Source organism: Lissotriton helveticus, chromosome 4_1 (genome assembly GCF_964261635.1).
Source record: "Lissotriton helveticus chromosome 4_1, aLisHel1.1, whole genome shotgun sequence".
NCBI lineage: Eukaryota > Metazoa > Chordata > Amphibia > Caudata > Salamandridae > Lissotriton > Lissotriton helveticus.
This window is the reverse complement of record NC_136063.1, coordinates 200,291,829-200,306,645: the sequence shown is the minus strand read 5'-3', so window position 1 is coordinate 200,306,645 and position 14,817 is coordinate 200,291,829. Positions and strand designations below refer to the sequence as shown.

Below are 14,817 nucleotides of genomic sequence, written 5' to 3'. Positions count from 1 at the left end.
ACCCACCACACAGCTCCACAGATGCACCCACCACACAGCTCCACAGATGCACCCACCACACAGCTCCACAGATGCACCCACCACACAGCTCCACAGATGCACCCACCACCCAGCTCCACAGATGCACCCACCACCCAGCTCCACCGATGCACCCACCACACAGCTCTACCGATGCAGCCACCACACAGCTCCACCGACACAGCTCCACCGATGCACCCACCACCCAGCTCCACCGATGCACCCACCACACAGCTCCACCGACACAGCTCCACCGATGCACCCAGCTCCACCGATGCACCCAGCTCCACCGATGCACACAGCTCCACCGATGCACACAGCTCCACCGATGCACCCACCACACAGCTCCACCGATGCACCCACCACACAGCTCCACCGATGCACCCACCACACAGCTCCACCGATGCACCAACCACACAGCTCCACCGAGGCACCCACCACACAGCTCCACCGAACGACCCACCACACAGCTCCACCGATGCACCCACCACACAGCTCTACCGATGCAGCCACCACACCGCTCCACCGACACAGCTCCACCGATGCACCCAGCTCCACCGATGCACCCACCACACAGCTCCACCGACACAGCTCCACCGATGCACTCACTACACAGGTCCACCGATGCACCCACCACACAGCTCCACCGATGCACCTACCACACAGCTCCACCGATGCACCCACGACACAGCTCCACTGAGGCACCCACCACACAGCTCTACCGATGCAGCCACCACACCGCTCCACCGACACAGCTCCACCGATGCACTCACTACACAGGTCCACCGATGCACACAGCTCCACCGACACAGCTCCACCGATGCACCCACCACACAGCTCCACCGATGCACCCACGACACAGCTCCACTGAGGCACCCACCACACAGCTCCACCGATGCACCAACCACACAGCTCTACCGATGCACTCACCACACAGCTCCACCGATGCACCCACCATACAGCTCCACGAGGCACCCACCACACAGCTCCACCGAGGCACCCACCACACAGCTCCACCGAGGCACCCACCACATAGCTCCACAGATGCACCCACCACATAGCTCCACAGATGCACCCACCACACAGCTCCACCGACACAGCTCCACCGATGCACTCACTACACAGGTCCACCGATGCACACAGCTCCACCGACACAGCTCCACCGATGCACCCACCACACAGCTCCACCGATGCACCCACGACACAGCTCCACTGAGGCACCCACCACACAGCTCCACCGATGCACCAACCACACAGCTCTACCGATGCACTCACCACACAGCTCCACCAATGCGCCCAACACACAGATCCACAGATGCACCCACCACCCAGCTCCACCGATGCACCCACCACACAGCTCCGCCGAGGCACCCACCACACAGCTCCACCGATGCACCCACCACACAGCTCCACCGATGCTCCAACTAAGCTCCACCAATGCACCCACCACACAGCTCCACCAATGCACCCACTAAGCTCCACCGATGCACACACCACTCAGCGCAACCACAGCATCACTCAGCGCAACCACAGCATCACTCAGCGCAACAGCATCACTCAGCGCAACCACAGGAACACTGGTTCAAATATGTTCTTTCAATGTTTCAAGCTGTTTTCAAGCTTTCATGCTTTATTACAAATCACAAAAAAAGTTAATATTTCACTTCTGTTCTTGGATTTTCGTCACTACAAAAAACACTGAACATAATCTTCACAAAAGTTATTTACAAAAGTTTAAGCTATTGCCATTACAAATTAAATAAATTATTTAAGTATTAATTATTTAAAAAAATTAAAAGCCATTGTTATTTGTAATATCAATACATCTAAGTCACGTAAATACAAAACATGTTGCATTACAAATGCTATAGGTATTTGCAAAAGTTATAACTATTGGCATTGTAAATGACAAAGCTATTAATTTAGCTATTTTAAAAAATAACATAAATAAAAAAAAATTCACTTTTAAGACCAAGAGCTCAAACTTTCCTAATGCGAGCCCTATTGCATTTCCAATGCTTGTTTTTACTGCTGCAGTTACTTGGAACTCTGGTGAAACGCTTGTTCTGCTTCTATGTTGCAATGTAATATATTCACACTGCAATGCCTGCATTGTTAAGTCACTTTGTTAAACCATCCGTTTTACTCAGCCAAATATAACACAGTGCCCCTAACAACTACTGTTAAGGCAGACACCACACCTCCTTAAACCCCCCTAAGACTACAAAGAGCCTAGGCTATGAAATCATAAAAATTCGCTCGGGCTTTGCTGTAGCTTTAATGCAATACCTTTTGCTTATAGTTCAGCAATCTTGTCACCTACGCACATTGCCGGTGTATTTAAGAAATTAGTAAAAACACGTGCTGCATGTCCTTCCCTCTATTAAGTCAGACGGTGCACAGAAATTAGGGTTCCTTTTTTTATTTTTATCTGCCATTGTGTTTCTTTCCCTTTAATTGTCTTTTTCCCTCTTTACACCTCTTTTGTTGACAATTCGCCATGTGCTAAGTTCCCCATGTAATTTGGCTGTACTCAAACCTGCACATTGAGTTTGTTTTGCGTCTTTCATGAACGTACCTCTATTTTCGAGTTTTAGTTACACCCAAAATTCCTTCAGTACTTCCAACAACAAGTATTTGCAATGCAATAGGTCTCGCATTTGTGAGTGTTTGATCTATTGCCATTGTAAATAACAATGCCTTTTATTTATGTTTTTAACAACCTGCAAATGATGCGTAAACACGTACTTTGTACTTATGCACTTGCTTATAAAAAGCAAGGCTGCCAGAAAATGTGACTTTTTTACTAAGTACAAAGTGCGTGTTTACGCACCATTTGCAGATGTTCAAAACACATAAATAAAAGGCAGTGTAATTTACAATGCCAATAACTCAAAGTCTTGCAAATGCGAGACCTATTGCATTGCAAATGCTTGTTTTAAAAAGTGAGGACATTGAAAAGTAATTGTTGTTCTATCCATACAGCCTAACATGGAGAAAAAATCGGTGCTGTCACTTTACGGCAGCAGTGAAACACCACAGTCCCAGCACGCAACACCTTGACAGGGAGTCTCCCAGTTAATTTTGATGGTCAGATAAAAGCATACGGTTTTGTGAGATAACCTGTGCTACTGTTTTTAGTTGACTTCACCGAGGAGGAGCATGAGACGTTTATAAATTAGTGGTCGCTTATGGACTTCTTCCCTCACTGTCAAGGGGTCTTCAGTAATATTCTCTAAGTAGAATAGCCACAAGAAGCAGCCGCCAACATAGTGCGCCGTTATGGCCGCAAGACATCTAAGGTGTGCATACATTCAGATTGTTTAAAACACAATCAGGCAATTCTGCAGTCATGAAGAAGTGATGTAAAACATTCAGTAAGTTCTAGAATTCCTTGACGCTCTGTCAAAGTGCTATAATTATTAGTATTCTTTTTGGGGTTTCACAGATTGCTATGGTGTGCTCATTGTATGGAAACTAAAGTAAGTCAGGAAATTCTGAAAAGTAGGGGGCATATTCACAAGCCCCTATCGCCACCAGAACCTAACTTTTTTGAGTTCGTGGTGGCGATACAGGCTTCGTTTATTTACAAAGCAGCATTAAGCTACTTAGTGTGGCTTAATGCTGGTTTGTAAATAAGGCACCTTTACATAATGTACTTAGTGTAAAAGGGGTGGGCGATGGGCGTTCCGCCGCAACACTCATTGATTTTGACGCTGCCCCATATTTACAGGAGTGGCGTAAATATGGGGCAGCGCCAAAATTAAGTCCAGGGAAACCCTGGTCTTAGCAGGGTGCAACAAAGAGAAATGCTTTATTTCTCCTTGTTTTTGCTGTTTTTATGCAGCACATAGAAGCAGCAAAACGCCATGCATGATTGTTTATGTACAGGAAGGTGTCCATTCCTGCGCATAAACAATCATTTTAAAAATGACAAGTTGCAATTAATATGTGTGCTGCACAAAGCAGCACGCACACAAGTTAGAAATCGCCATTTAAGACTGTTGATGTGCAGGAAAGGATTCCTTCCTGCACATAAACAATAATTTCCCACAACGCAGCCACCATTGCACTCGGGTGCTAGGGTGCCTGCCTTGGCCCTAGGCTGCTGAAATTAGCGCCAGCGCAGGGGGAAACGCAGTTTCCGAAGTGGCGGAGGGCGGCGTTAATCCAAGAAGGCTAACAATGCGCTCCGTCATTTCTTTGTAAATATACCCCAAGGTTTTCTTCTAGGTGCAATTTGGGAATGTGAACAGCTGTTTTAAATATTACAACTCTCAATCTCCACTCTCTGCCTTCATGAAGAAGTGAGAAGACTTTTGACATAGAGGATGAAAATAAAAACCAAAAAGCTGACAGTGTTCTTGTTTTTTGACAGATGCATGAATATCAATGCATAGGCACTAATCTTTGAACAAACTAGTGAAGGTGCGCTTGCAAACACACAGTCATATTCAACTGGGAGATTAACTCCAAGATGCTCATATAAATGGAAAGTATTTACATTCAACAAATGTGAACGCGTACTAGCACTCTAGTGTACGAAAACTGTTAGCTCGTATATTCAAGTATGTGAATCGTATAAGAAAATGATCTCACCTTCTGTTATGGTTACTGTGAAATTGTGAGTATAACTGGGTTTTCACATCTGGTTGACGAGCCAGCCTAAAATCTAACTTCTTGAAAAACGTTGAAGAAATTAAAGATGATGTTGCTTATTTCCCATGCTGACAATTGTAATTAAACACACACACACTGGCTTACAGTGGTATCAGTGGTTATCAGAATTTAATATATAGGAAGCATGTAACATTACCTCAATCTTAGAATTCGTCAATAATCTTTCTGCTACTAATTGCTTTCAATAATTACTTTATAAATACATGCAAAAAAAAATGATTAAGCCAAGTTGGTCAAGTGATCACACAGTGATATTTCGTCAAGTGAAAAATGTGTATATAGAAGTATATACAAGTAAGGGGTAATTGGATAATGCATATAATGACTAATAATATACATTCCTGAGTTGTATATCCTAGATTAGCTTCCGGCTAACTGCATGTGTTGACAGCATTTTTACCTCCTTCATAGTAAATCAAGAGCTCATCACCAGAACATACATAATTAAATGTCTAAGTTCTAGGGTTGAATATAGGATGAATGTGCCAGCAGGTCACACTAAAATAGAAAGAGCCTGATTGATCTGCCTGTGGTTGATAATCAGACAGGCTCAATCAAATATGGGAATACGTTGTATTTGTAGTGAGTCCTAGGGAGGATTGCCGAAGACAAAAATGGCATGTACTGCAGTTTTAAATATCCTTGAGACAGACGTGTTTCAAGATAAGTGACCTGGGCGGGAAGGACTCGTATTGGTAGATGATCCAAGAGTGGTCCATTTGAAAGGAATGGTTAACCAACGAGTCCTATACCTCGCTAATTGAGAATCCTCTGAATGAAAATGGTAATTTAAGTGGTCGCCCAGGACTGGATAAGTCTGCCAGATGCGTACATAACCAATGTTGACTAGTATTACATATTTAAATCTGATAACCAATGATCACCAACCTCTCTCAGCAAATGTTACTAATCACATTTCTGTAGGAGCCTTTTCTCCTTTTCGTCAGTCCACTGTCTAGGCCTCCTCCATCCTGCATCTCTCTTGCTACTCTTCCAGTGTCTGGGAAAGCAATATCACATCCTTCTTGTGCACAGGAACAGTCCGGGGGCTTTAAAATTGAACCCACGGGCCTCCATCACTCTTCTTCGCTTATACTTAGATTTACTACAATGGCCATAAACACGCACAACATACACTTGGATAGGATTAGGTGACAGGGTATAAATATGCCTGTGCATTGGCAAGACACTCTCAGCCAGTGCCAAATCATTATTGTTTGTGAGTAAAAAAACGTTCATTACAGAATAGTGAGGGTAGATCTTTAAATGAGACATTTTCCTTTTTTGGCCCAACTTCCCTTTTGTAGCGTACAGGCTCTGTACCAACATTGGGATACTGCAGACTATGATTAAAAGCGCTGGTGTAAGCTTAGCACGCAGCAGGTTTGGGTTCTTAATGTTTAAATGATGTGATTAATTAATATTGCATGTTTCAGCTGTCTGCCCCAGATATGAAGCAGTATGTATAATGCTGTTTCTTTCTACAGCTTACATCCTCAGATTGCTTGCTCCCTCAGAAAGCCTTCTCACACGATACACCTAAAACCCCCTCTATTCACCTAAAAATCTGCATGAAAAATTTACCTTGACCTACTTCCACTTGATTCCTCTCATTTCTTTTTCCAGTGTGACCCTCCTCTCACCTTCTATCGTTTGCATCCCTTCTTTTTCTGAGAATAGCCTCATATCAGTGTCATGCCTGTCTGCCTTCATCTTTTTATTGTAATTTCACAATTTGCTGATTCCTCATTTCATAGATAACAACCTCTCCTCTTTAAACCCCTGTCCTGTAACCAAACATTACCTAATCTCCGCCAGTCTATCTATCTTACCAGCTGTTCACCTGAAACCACATAGCCCCCACTAATGATCACACCTAACTGGTATTAATATAACCTGTCACTAAGTAAATGGAGCAATTGTATTTTTCCTTTCTTGAGAGCATATGACTAATTGCAATAACCACTAGAATAACCGCTAACGAGGTTCCAGGGTAGTGTGCTACCTGCCAGACAGAGCTTCAGCACCTCATCAGGGGTAGTTATCGATATATAAATACAATTACATTTACTATCTCAGGACAAGCCAGAGGCAACGGCTATATAACTAATTCTTCAGGACTCACCAGTGCAACTTAGACTTTCATGCAGAAAATCCAAATGATTGGAAACAAACAGAGCAGAATGTATTAAAATGATGAGTGTGTTGGAGACCAAACTTACAATTGAAATGGAATCAACGATAAGTCATAATAAATAAATAATTCTCTCCAGTGGTCCTGACTCTAGTCTCACAACCATAATACACACGTGTTTAAATAGCTGAAGAGGTAAAGATACAGGTGAATGACAAGTCTACTGGAAAATTCTCCAATATAGTTTTTATATATTTTATTGTCCATGATTTTTTTTAAAACAGTCTCTCAGGAAATAGTTTCTAAGCACTGAGAATTGACCAACAGAGAGAAAAGAAAAAGAAAAATTCCCTAGTAGATCAGACTGCTTCCAAGGTAATTTAAAAAACACTTTCAGGTGCATCATAACAGCAGAAAAGAGAATGTGTCTTCTATCTTTGTATCATAGCACACACACACATATAAAGTCAGCAACATATGTACAAATGGCATATGAATAAAGAGGCAATAATAAAGTATAGACATTTCAAGAAGAGATTTTGACTTCTCGCACTGCATGAAAAAGTATGTAGAAAACCTTTGTGTCAACTGACTGAAGAGATAGCTACATGACCTGTTTTAAATCGTAATACTATATTTATCATAAAAAACTTCTGAGTATCTACTGTGAACTTTTCCAAAGAGAACACCATTAATCTGTCCCTCTCCAAAATAACTTCACAAAAATAACTCCACCGATATTCAGAACTGAACCCATGAGTATGCGTGCCATTGGTATCCAAAACATTACACCGTATAGGAAAACTAAGTACCATCAGACAAGGCATGTCAAACATGACTTGTCATTGCCAAATTGATGCCATTAAAGAACCTACCAGAGACACTGCATTAGTAACTGACCATGTGCAAGATCATGCTAAACTTGTCTGCGTCATTCGTGTAAGAATACCTTTGCTGTCAAAGCAGATACCTCATAGGGTTATCAATAGATGCTTTATGTGAATCGAAATGTTATGAAAATACCAACGTAGACATTAACCTTATTTCAAACCTTCAAGGGATAAAAAATAAGTAGTATAAAAGAGGTAGCATCATCAGATACTTTAGATCTCATAGTATAAACATATAGCTTTTCATAGTTAGGCATCTGTCACGGTTCTATGAATAAGACAGTGAGAGGGCCTATGAAGCAAAATGAAATTGCAAATGGTTTGAAGCCCAGTGAATCAATCCCTTTAGGGTGGAAGACAGACTGACGTCATAGAATACAAAGAAATACCTCACTGTTTTGAACTATACACCCTGAAGATGAATACCTAAGGAAGCAGGCGTCAGATATTTCAAGCATTATGGACAATCCATCTTCGATGGACTACACCGTGTTAAAAAGACCCTTGCATATTAAAGTTTCCTTTGGATGAGAAGGAACGTTTTGATGATAAATAGGCAGGTTTTAGATTATCCCATGTCCTGAAGAACTGCAAATGTGGATTACCTATGCTATGCGGAACAACTAGCCATTCTGTTTCAGCCTCAAACAAAAGATGATGCATGTGAATTAAAAAATCTCATCAAGGCAATTTAATATCCAAACATTCTATCTGCACCTCACTAATAAATGTCGTATTTGAATGAGCTTGTAAGGTATTCTGATCCTTAAAACATATGCCTTAGAAGGCTAGGGGGGGAATTCAACCTCAGAAATACCTAAGAACATTTGTGGCATGGCCTCCCTTCGAAATACACAGCCTGCCCAGTTTATTGAGAGATTTCTGTGCAGAGAAGTGCAGTTAGATAATGTAGTTCTCTGACGTAATGGACGTACATCAATCTTGCTTCCCATTTGTTTGGCATAGACTATCATTCAACTCTCTGGACTTATAATCCCTCAACCTCTAGTAGAATTTCACTCATTGAACAGAAGCTCAAGGCAATTGGGAAAAATCAACAAAACTCTTCCCACCCCTTACTGAGGCAGAGAAAAGGCACTCATGATAAAATGTGCATATTCTGTACTGTAAAAAAAAAAGGAATGAATAGTAGTAGTTTTGACCTTTGACATGTGGCCTGCTCAATGTATGTCCGCAGAAACCCTGAAGGCAACAGTATGTTTAACAGGGTGATCTATAATTTTGGGCATGTCTGCCTTAAAATGGGGTGGATGTCCATTGTGTGGCATGGATGCCACTCTTCAGTGGACCTCTTCATGAAGACTAGTGGTGCGGGTGGATGAGCGTCTGAGAGCGTCTATGATGAGGCTGAGAGTGCCAGTGATGGCGAAGGCCTCACTTGGACATCAAGCACCTCACCTGGATGTCGAGAGTCCAAGGATGTTCAGAGCCTCACCAGGATTTCAAAGGACTCACTTTGACATAGAACACAACACTTACATCAAGGGCTCCTCCATGATGTCATGGACTCCTCCATAATGTCAAGGGCTCCTCCATGATGTCATGGACTCCTCCATAATGCCAAGGGCTCCTCTATGATGTCATGGACTTCTCCATAATGTCAAGGGCCTCTCCATGATGCTGAGGATAATTAGGTACATTTGTATATTAGTTAATAAAAAACCGTAAACATTGATTAAAACATGCAAAACAGATCATATAAATAGATAAATCTGAAATGACGTTCTTGTTTAGACAGCAGTCTTTGGTACAAGGTTTGCTAACCTACAATGAGCAAGTCTACCATGAAGCGCAGAAGTGATTACACTATCTAAAAATGGGAAGGCCTAAGCAATGTGCAGATGTGCATACAACGTGGTGATATTTAACCCTGGTAACATTTGGACAGCGGTCTTTGATACAGAGTTGCTAGGGCTGCAATAAGGAAATCTAACAAAGTGCAAACGTGGCAAACAGGAAAGGCCTATGCAAAATGCGAATGTATGAAGAAGGGGCTGAACTGTAAGCAGGGTAACAGGCAGACTAGTGTCAAAACTTTCACTCAAACTGATAGGATAGGAAACAGCTATAGTAAAAGACCTAAGCAGCCCGCCATGATCATAAATACCAACAAGGGTTATTTCAAGTGCGTTCTTCTCACCCTACCTGTTTCCATATATCTGCCTCGGCAAAGGTTTGAAAAATGTTCAGGAACTGTACCAGTCTAATGTACAGCATTGGGTTCTATGGATCTAGGGACTCCTTCTATGCTGACCTGCAAGACCTGGTCCCTTGGTTGTTAATTTCTTTACTCAGCAAACCTCTTCGCTCTATGGCCAGGGCGGGGTCAGATACACATAAAGTGCTTCAAAGTTTCATCTGCCTGATGACATAGACGGCATTTCTTGTCTTCTCTTTAGCCACCTTCCTTCCATTTTGAGAGGAAATCTAATGTTGAAATACCACTGAGTCCAACTCTGCTTTATCTTCCGGTGGTAGGTGGCTTTCAGGAGGGGTGACTCACTTGGAGCAGCATAAGGTTTCAAGACCAGCCACCCGTGTGACTCCTTGGACACCTTTTCTTGTCATTCGTCCAGCTTTGCAGTTTAATAGATTTATGTACTCTTTTAAAAGCATGATCAGATATACTGGTATTCCATAGGTCACCAAGCTTAAGCATCTCAATGCTGTTTTCAAGATTTTTTTGTGTGTTCGCCATTCCACTGTTGCAGATTAATTGTCGACCAGACTAGATGCTGAGGTTCTACCATGATGTTGAAACCTTCCCTATGATGTCCTGGGCTTCTCCCTAATGTTGAGTGATGGCTTCTTCAGGGGCGCTCAAGAAAGAAAGAGAAGACACCTCTGTTAGACATTTCTGAGGTATCAGAGGAAGGGTCAGCTGAGGTTCAGTATGAGCATATGGGCTGCATGGCCCTTTGCTGTGCTGACCCTTATGCTTGTTGGAGAACCAGACAGCTCTACAAGGTAACAGACCCCCTTCGCCCCAGTAATGGCTGTGACATTTATTCCTCTAAATCCTGCATCCAATGAGAGAAAAAAAGCACTTCTGTTTCCTAAGAATAATGACATATGAAGGAAAATAAATAAGAATGCTCAAGGATTCACCCCTAACACCCACACAGAGAAAAATTCCTTATAGAAAAGGGTAGTGTCCAATGACTGAGAAAGACGTAGTTTAAAACCAACTTGCCTGAGAGATAAATGTTTGAAAATCCAGTAGATTTTAAAAACCTTCAAGTGAAGCATACAATATGCCACTCGCAAGCATACTGTTAGATAGTTGGACATGACATGAAGAGACCTGCTTTCGGTGATCCTTTTAATAAAGAACTGGGGGACTAACTGTCACTGTGTGTGGTTGTGTTGGTCTTCGGGGGCCTTCTTGTGTTCTCTGTGCTAAGCTATATTGTTAAGCGGTATGCCTGTAACAATAATTTACTTTCATTTCCCTAACTTTTAAAAAGGATGAAGTAAAAAAAATCATGTTTCTGAGCAGCATACATAGCTGGTGCATGTTTTTAAACTCAATTTTACGCTTGTATTACATTTTTAGGATTTTTCTCCTTAATTGTTGTTTTTTAAAGTGCAAAATATAAAGAAAAAAATTGCCTGTTATGATGCATTTCATTATTTTGCTTTATTGGAGAGTATTTTCTCTCGGCTTCTAAAAGTGTTCCAGGATCACACACGTGAGTGATGTAATTCAGTATTCAAGAATAATAATATAGATTAGTTGACAGAGAACTACTTTGAAAGGTATGTGAATTCTCCCATGTATATCATCAGAAAAGTGAAAGGTAAGGTCTTTCCCTTTCTTGTTCTGTAAAATGATTTTGAAAGTTCATCATATTCTTACTAATCACATATTTAAGTCTTTGGTCTTTGAATAGGAGGTAAGTACTGATGCTAAACTTCAGTCTCTAGTCATTAGAATGTACACGGAATACAGATATGCCCACATGTTTCTTTTAATTATGCAACTTTTTTTTAAAGAAAGGCAATCTTATAATAGTACCAATAAGCAGATGCCTTTGCATTATGAGAACGACCTATGGTCAAGGAAGTTTAGCTGGTAAATTCTACTCCTTATTTTGAGAATTTCTTCCAGAAATTCGAGAGTTTTTAGTAAACACCAAAGTTTAAAGCAAGTGTCATTTGTTCCTGCATATGTTCTTTGGCCTCTGCATACTCTTTGGCTCAGTATGGCTGTCTCCTGAGCACCTCTGAATCGCAACGGCCTCAGTCTACAGATCATTCCATGCTGAATATTGTTCCAAAGCTTTACTGTGCTACTAATGCTTCGTGGGAGCCCGCCAGTTGAGCTATATGTCATCCTGCGTCTGAAGAAGTACTTCTCTGACCCTTCCTCTTTCTGCTGTGTTCTAGGTCTTCCTGAACAGTACTACAGTCTCACCTGGTTCCTGAGCCCCATTCTGGGCCTTATCTTCACTCCACTGATCGGGTCCGCAAGTGACCGCTGCACTCTCAGCTGGGGCCGCCGGCGGCCTTTCATTCTCGCTCTTTGCGTGGGAGTCCTATTTGGTGTTGCACTTTTTCTCAATGGATCTGTCATAGGTAATACAATTGTTTCCACCTTGTATGTTTGCTCTGCTACATTGCTTCAAATACATAAATGCACTGTGCATAATAAAGGTAACTGTGCGGACCTACTTGTATAATAAAAACTATACTGTGTAACTACAACCTGAAATAACGATTATAAATTCTACTAACCTCAGATTCTAATCCCATATATCCAGTCCCACTTTTCTTTTTTTTCAGTTGTGTAGGCGGTCATGAGAGGGCCTGGCTTGGCCGTTCGGGTTGGACGGTTCCTAATGAAACAGAACCAAGACAGATTTGCATATGGTTGGGTCTAACCTCAGGTAGCATGGCGGGCAAAAGAATGATGGGTTGAAATACTACCCCAAGCAGTTGCCAGTGGTTAGACTAATTGCAAGCATTCCTCCCATCAGCTTTTGTGTGTTTGAAGTCTGTATTTTGATCTTGAGCATTTGTTTGTTCAGTGTGTCTCTAAATATAAACAAACAGTAGTGTATATCAAAGAGATGTTCTAACAGTACCTAACAATAGTACCTTTTGCTTCATGCTCTCCTTAGTCTCCTCAGACAGGACTCTTTGGTAGTTCTCGTGTGGATTGCTGATTCCCAAAGTTAATGGCAGCGAAAACTGGGCTCTAGGCCTGAAAACCTAGTATCTGAGGCTGCAGCCAAAGAGCCCACAGAGAAAGATCTCTAATTACCTTACTCCTACACTGCAGACACTTGAAGCAGACATGGCTAGTCTTCAAAAGGGGAAAGAACCTGATGGGCACTTGACCTCAGCAGTTCTCTGAGAGGTTAAAACCGTTTGAAAAGCAATCAGTGGGGCGTAAAACTGCTTCCAGTTCACTGAGCCCAGTCACAACCATCCAGAAAAGAATCAAGAAGGCCGGAGAAGAGGTCAGGTTGAACATACTGAAGCATACTTTTTCAAATGTGAAATATGTACCTTGTTCCAACATCTACCCAGAAATAGAGATATAGAACTACCTCACATAGGTGTTACTTGGAGAGCACTCTGTCTTTAGAAGAGCTAGAGTCTATATTCTGGAATTGGGTAACACAAGGATCGTCTGAGGTAGAGTGAATCATCCATGTAGACTCTGCAATACCAAAGTTAAAGGTGAAGGGCTCCATTTTCTCCTACATTTCAACCTGTTGAGAGGAGCATTGAAGCGCTAGACCGGCCAAGCCCTGTGAGCGGCAAGCCTTCAGGGTAATGAATCAGATGCCCTTCTTTTTCTCCCTAATGACCTAAACTATAAGGCGTCCAGAATGACAGTGTATTTGACTAGGGAAACGTTAAAATTCAGAGTAGGTGAGGCACGGAAGTGCCAACAGCAACATATGAAGCAAGGGGTTAACAAAAAGCAGAGAATGTGCTGACTTCCGTTTCACCATGTACAGTGCAGCAGGTAACATCCTAACCTGATGGCGGCAGCAAGGCCCGAGTGGATCTTCTCAATCCTTGTCCTACAATAGTATGGCAGCCCAGCTAGCTCTGGAGACAGGAAGGGCATGAATGACTCGTCTGCCTGTAAATCCTACTAGACCCACCGCTTCACTAAATGCTTTGCTGTTTATCCTGCACTTGTCACGTGAAAGGCATGTTTGTGGAAAATGCTTAATTAAATATATAATGAAACAATTTCTTAATACTTCCAAGGCAACGAGGTATGTATACCCCTCCATCTTCTCTACGAGAAGGGCACGTTTTTGAGAATGTTGCAAAGGCATTACCTGCCCTTGGAAGATGGCAGCATAAGGCAAAAGTAGTTCTTTGCACTTTTTCCTTACAAAATTGGTGCAACTTATTCTCCAGTATGACTGTCTTTTATACGGAAACAGAATATTCCCCACCATGGAGGATGGACCAGAGAACCATTTCTAACTTTAGAGAAACGTTCTAATCTCAGAAAAGTGTCTGTAGAGCACAGGAGGAATGTGCCTAGAACGTTCTAGAAACTTCGTAACCCTCAGACCCGCCATGCCTCTGTTACTGCCAGCTCTATCCGCCCTCCCCTCCCACGGGTAGTGTATGTAAAGGATGGCACTGCATGGCTCTTGTCTTCTTGGGTATATCAGTCCTATGGAAGGGTCTGTGAAGCAGTCGGACCCCTCACAACGAAATGAAGAAAACCCCGAAACTGAGGATCAAGAACTCAGCCTGCTGTTCGGCGGGTGATTTTATGTAGAAGCTCCCCGTCTTTCAGGGCCCTACTACCTCAAGTGAGCGCGTGGATTCACGCATGCGCACTGACACGCCTCTGTGTGTGTACTCTCCCTGCTAGCCAGGACCATGGCACGAGCACCCAGAAATGTCTATGCCCCCCTCTGCTTTTGGGGTGGGGAGGGGGCAATAAGGAAATATGGCAACTAGGAGAAGCATGGACCTATGAGGGACGTCGTGAAGACGAGTGTGACTGAGTGACCTGCGTGGGGCAAAGAGGCAGAGGTGTAGACACAGACATGAACCTGAGGAACTGCACAACTACACATACCCTGAAGG

At 42.7% G+C, this 14,817-nt stretch overlaps 1 protein-coding gene across 2 annotated transcripts in view; it reads left to right on the top strand.

Moving 5' to 3' along the window:
- Positions 1 to 14,817, top strand: part of SLC45A4 (solute carrier family 45 member 4) — a 344,296-nt gene that overhangs the window by 221,683 nt on the left and 107,796 nt on the right. For both annotated transcript variants that reach the window (XM_078686673.1, XM_078686674.1), the window contains exon 3: positions 12,133 to 12,321. In XM_078686673.1, the coding sequence (XP_078542799.1) occupies positions 12,133 to 12,321 (189 nt within the window). The remainder of the gene's footprint in view (positions 1 to 12,132; positions 12,322 to 14,817) is intronic.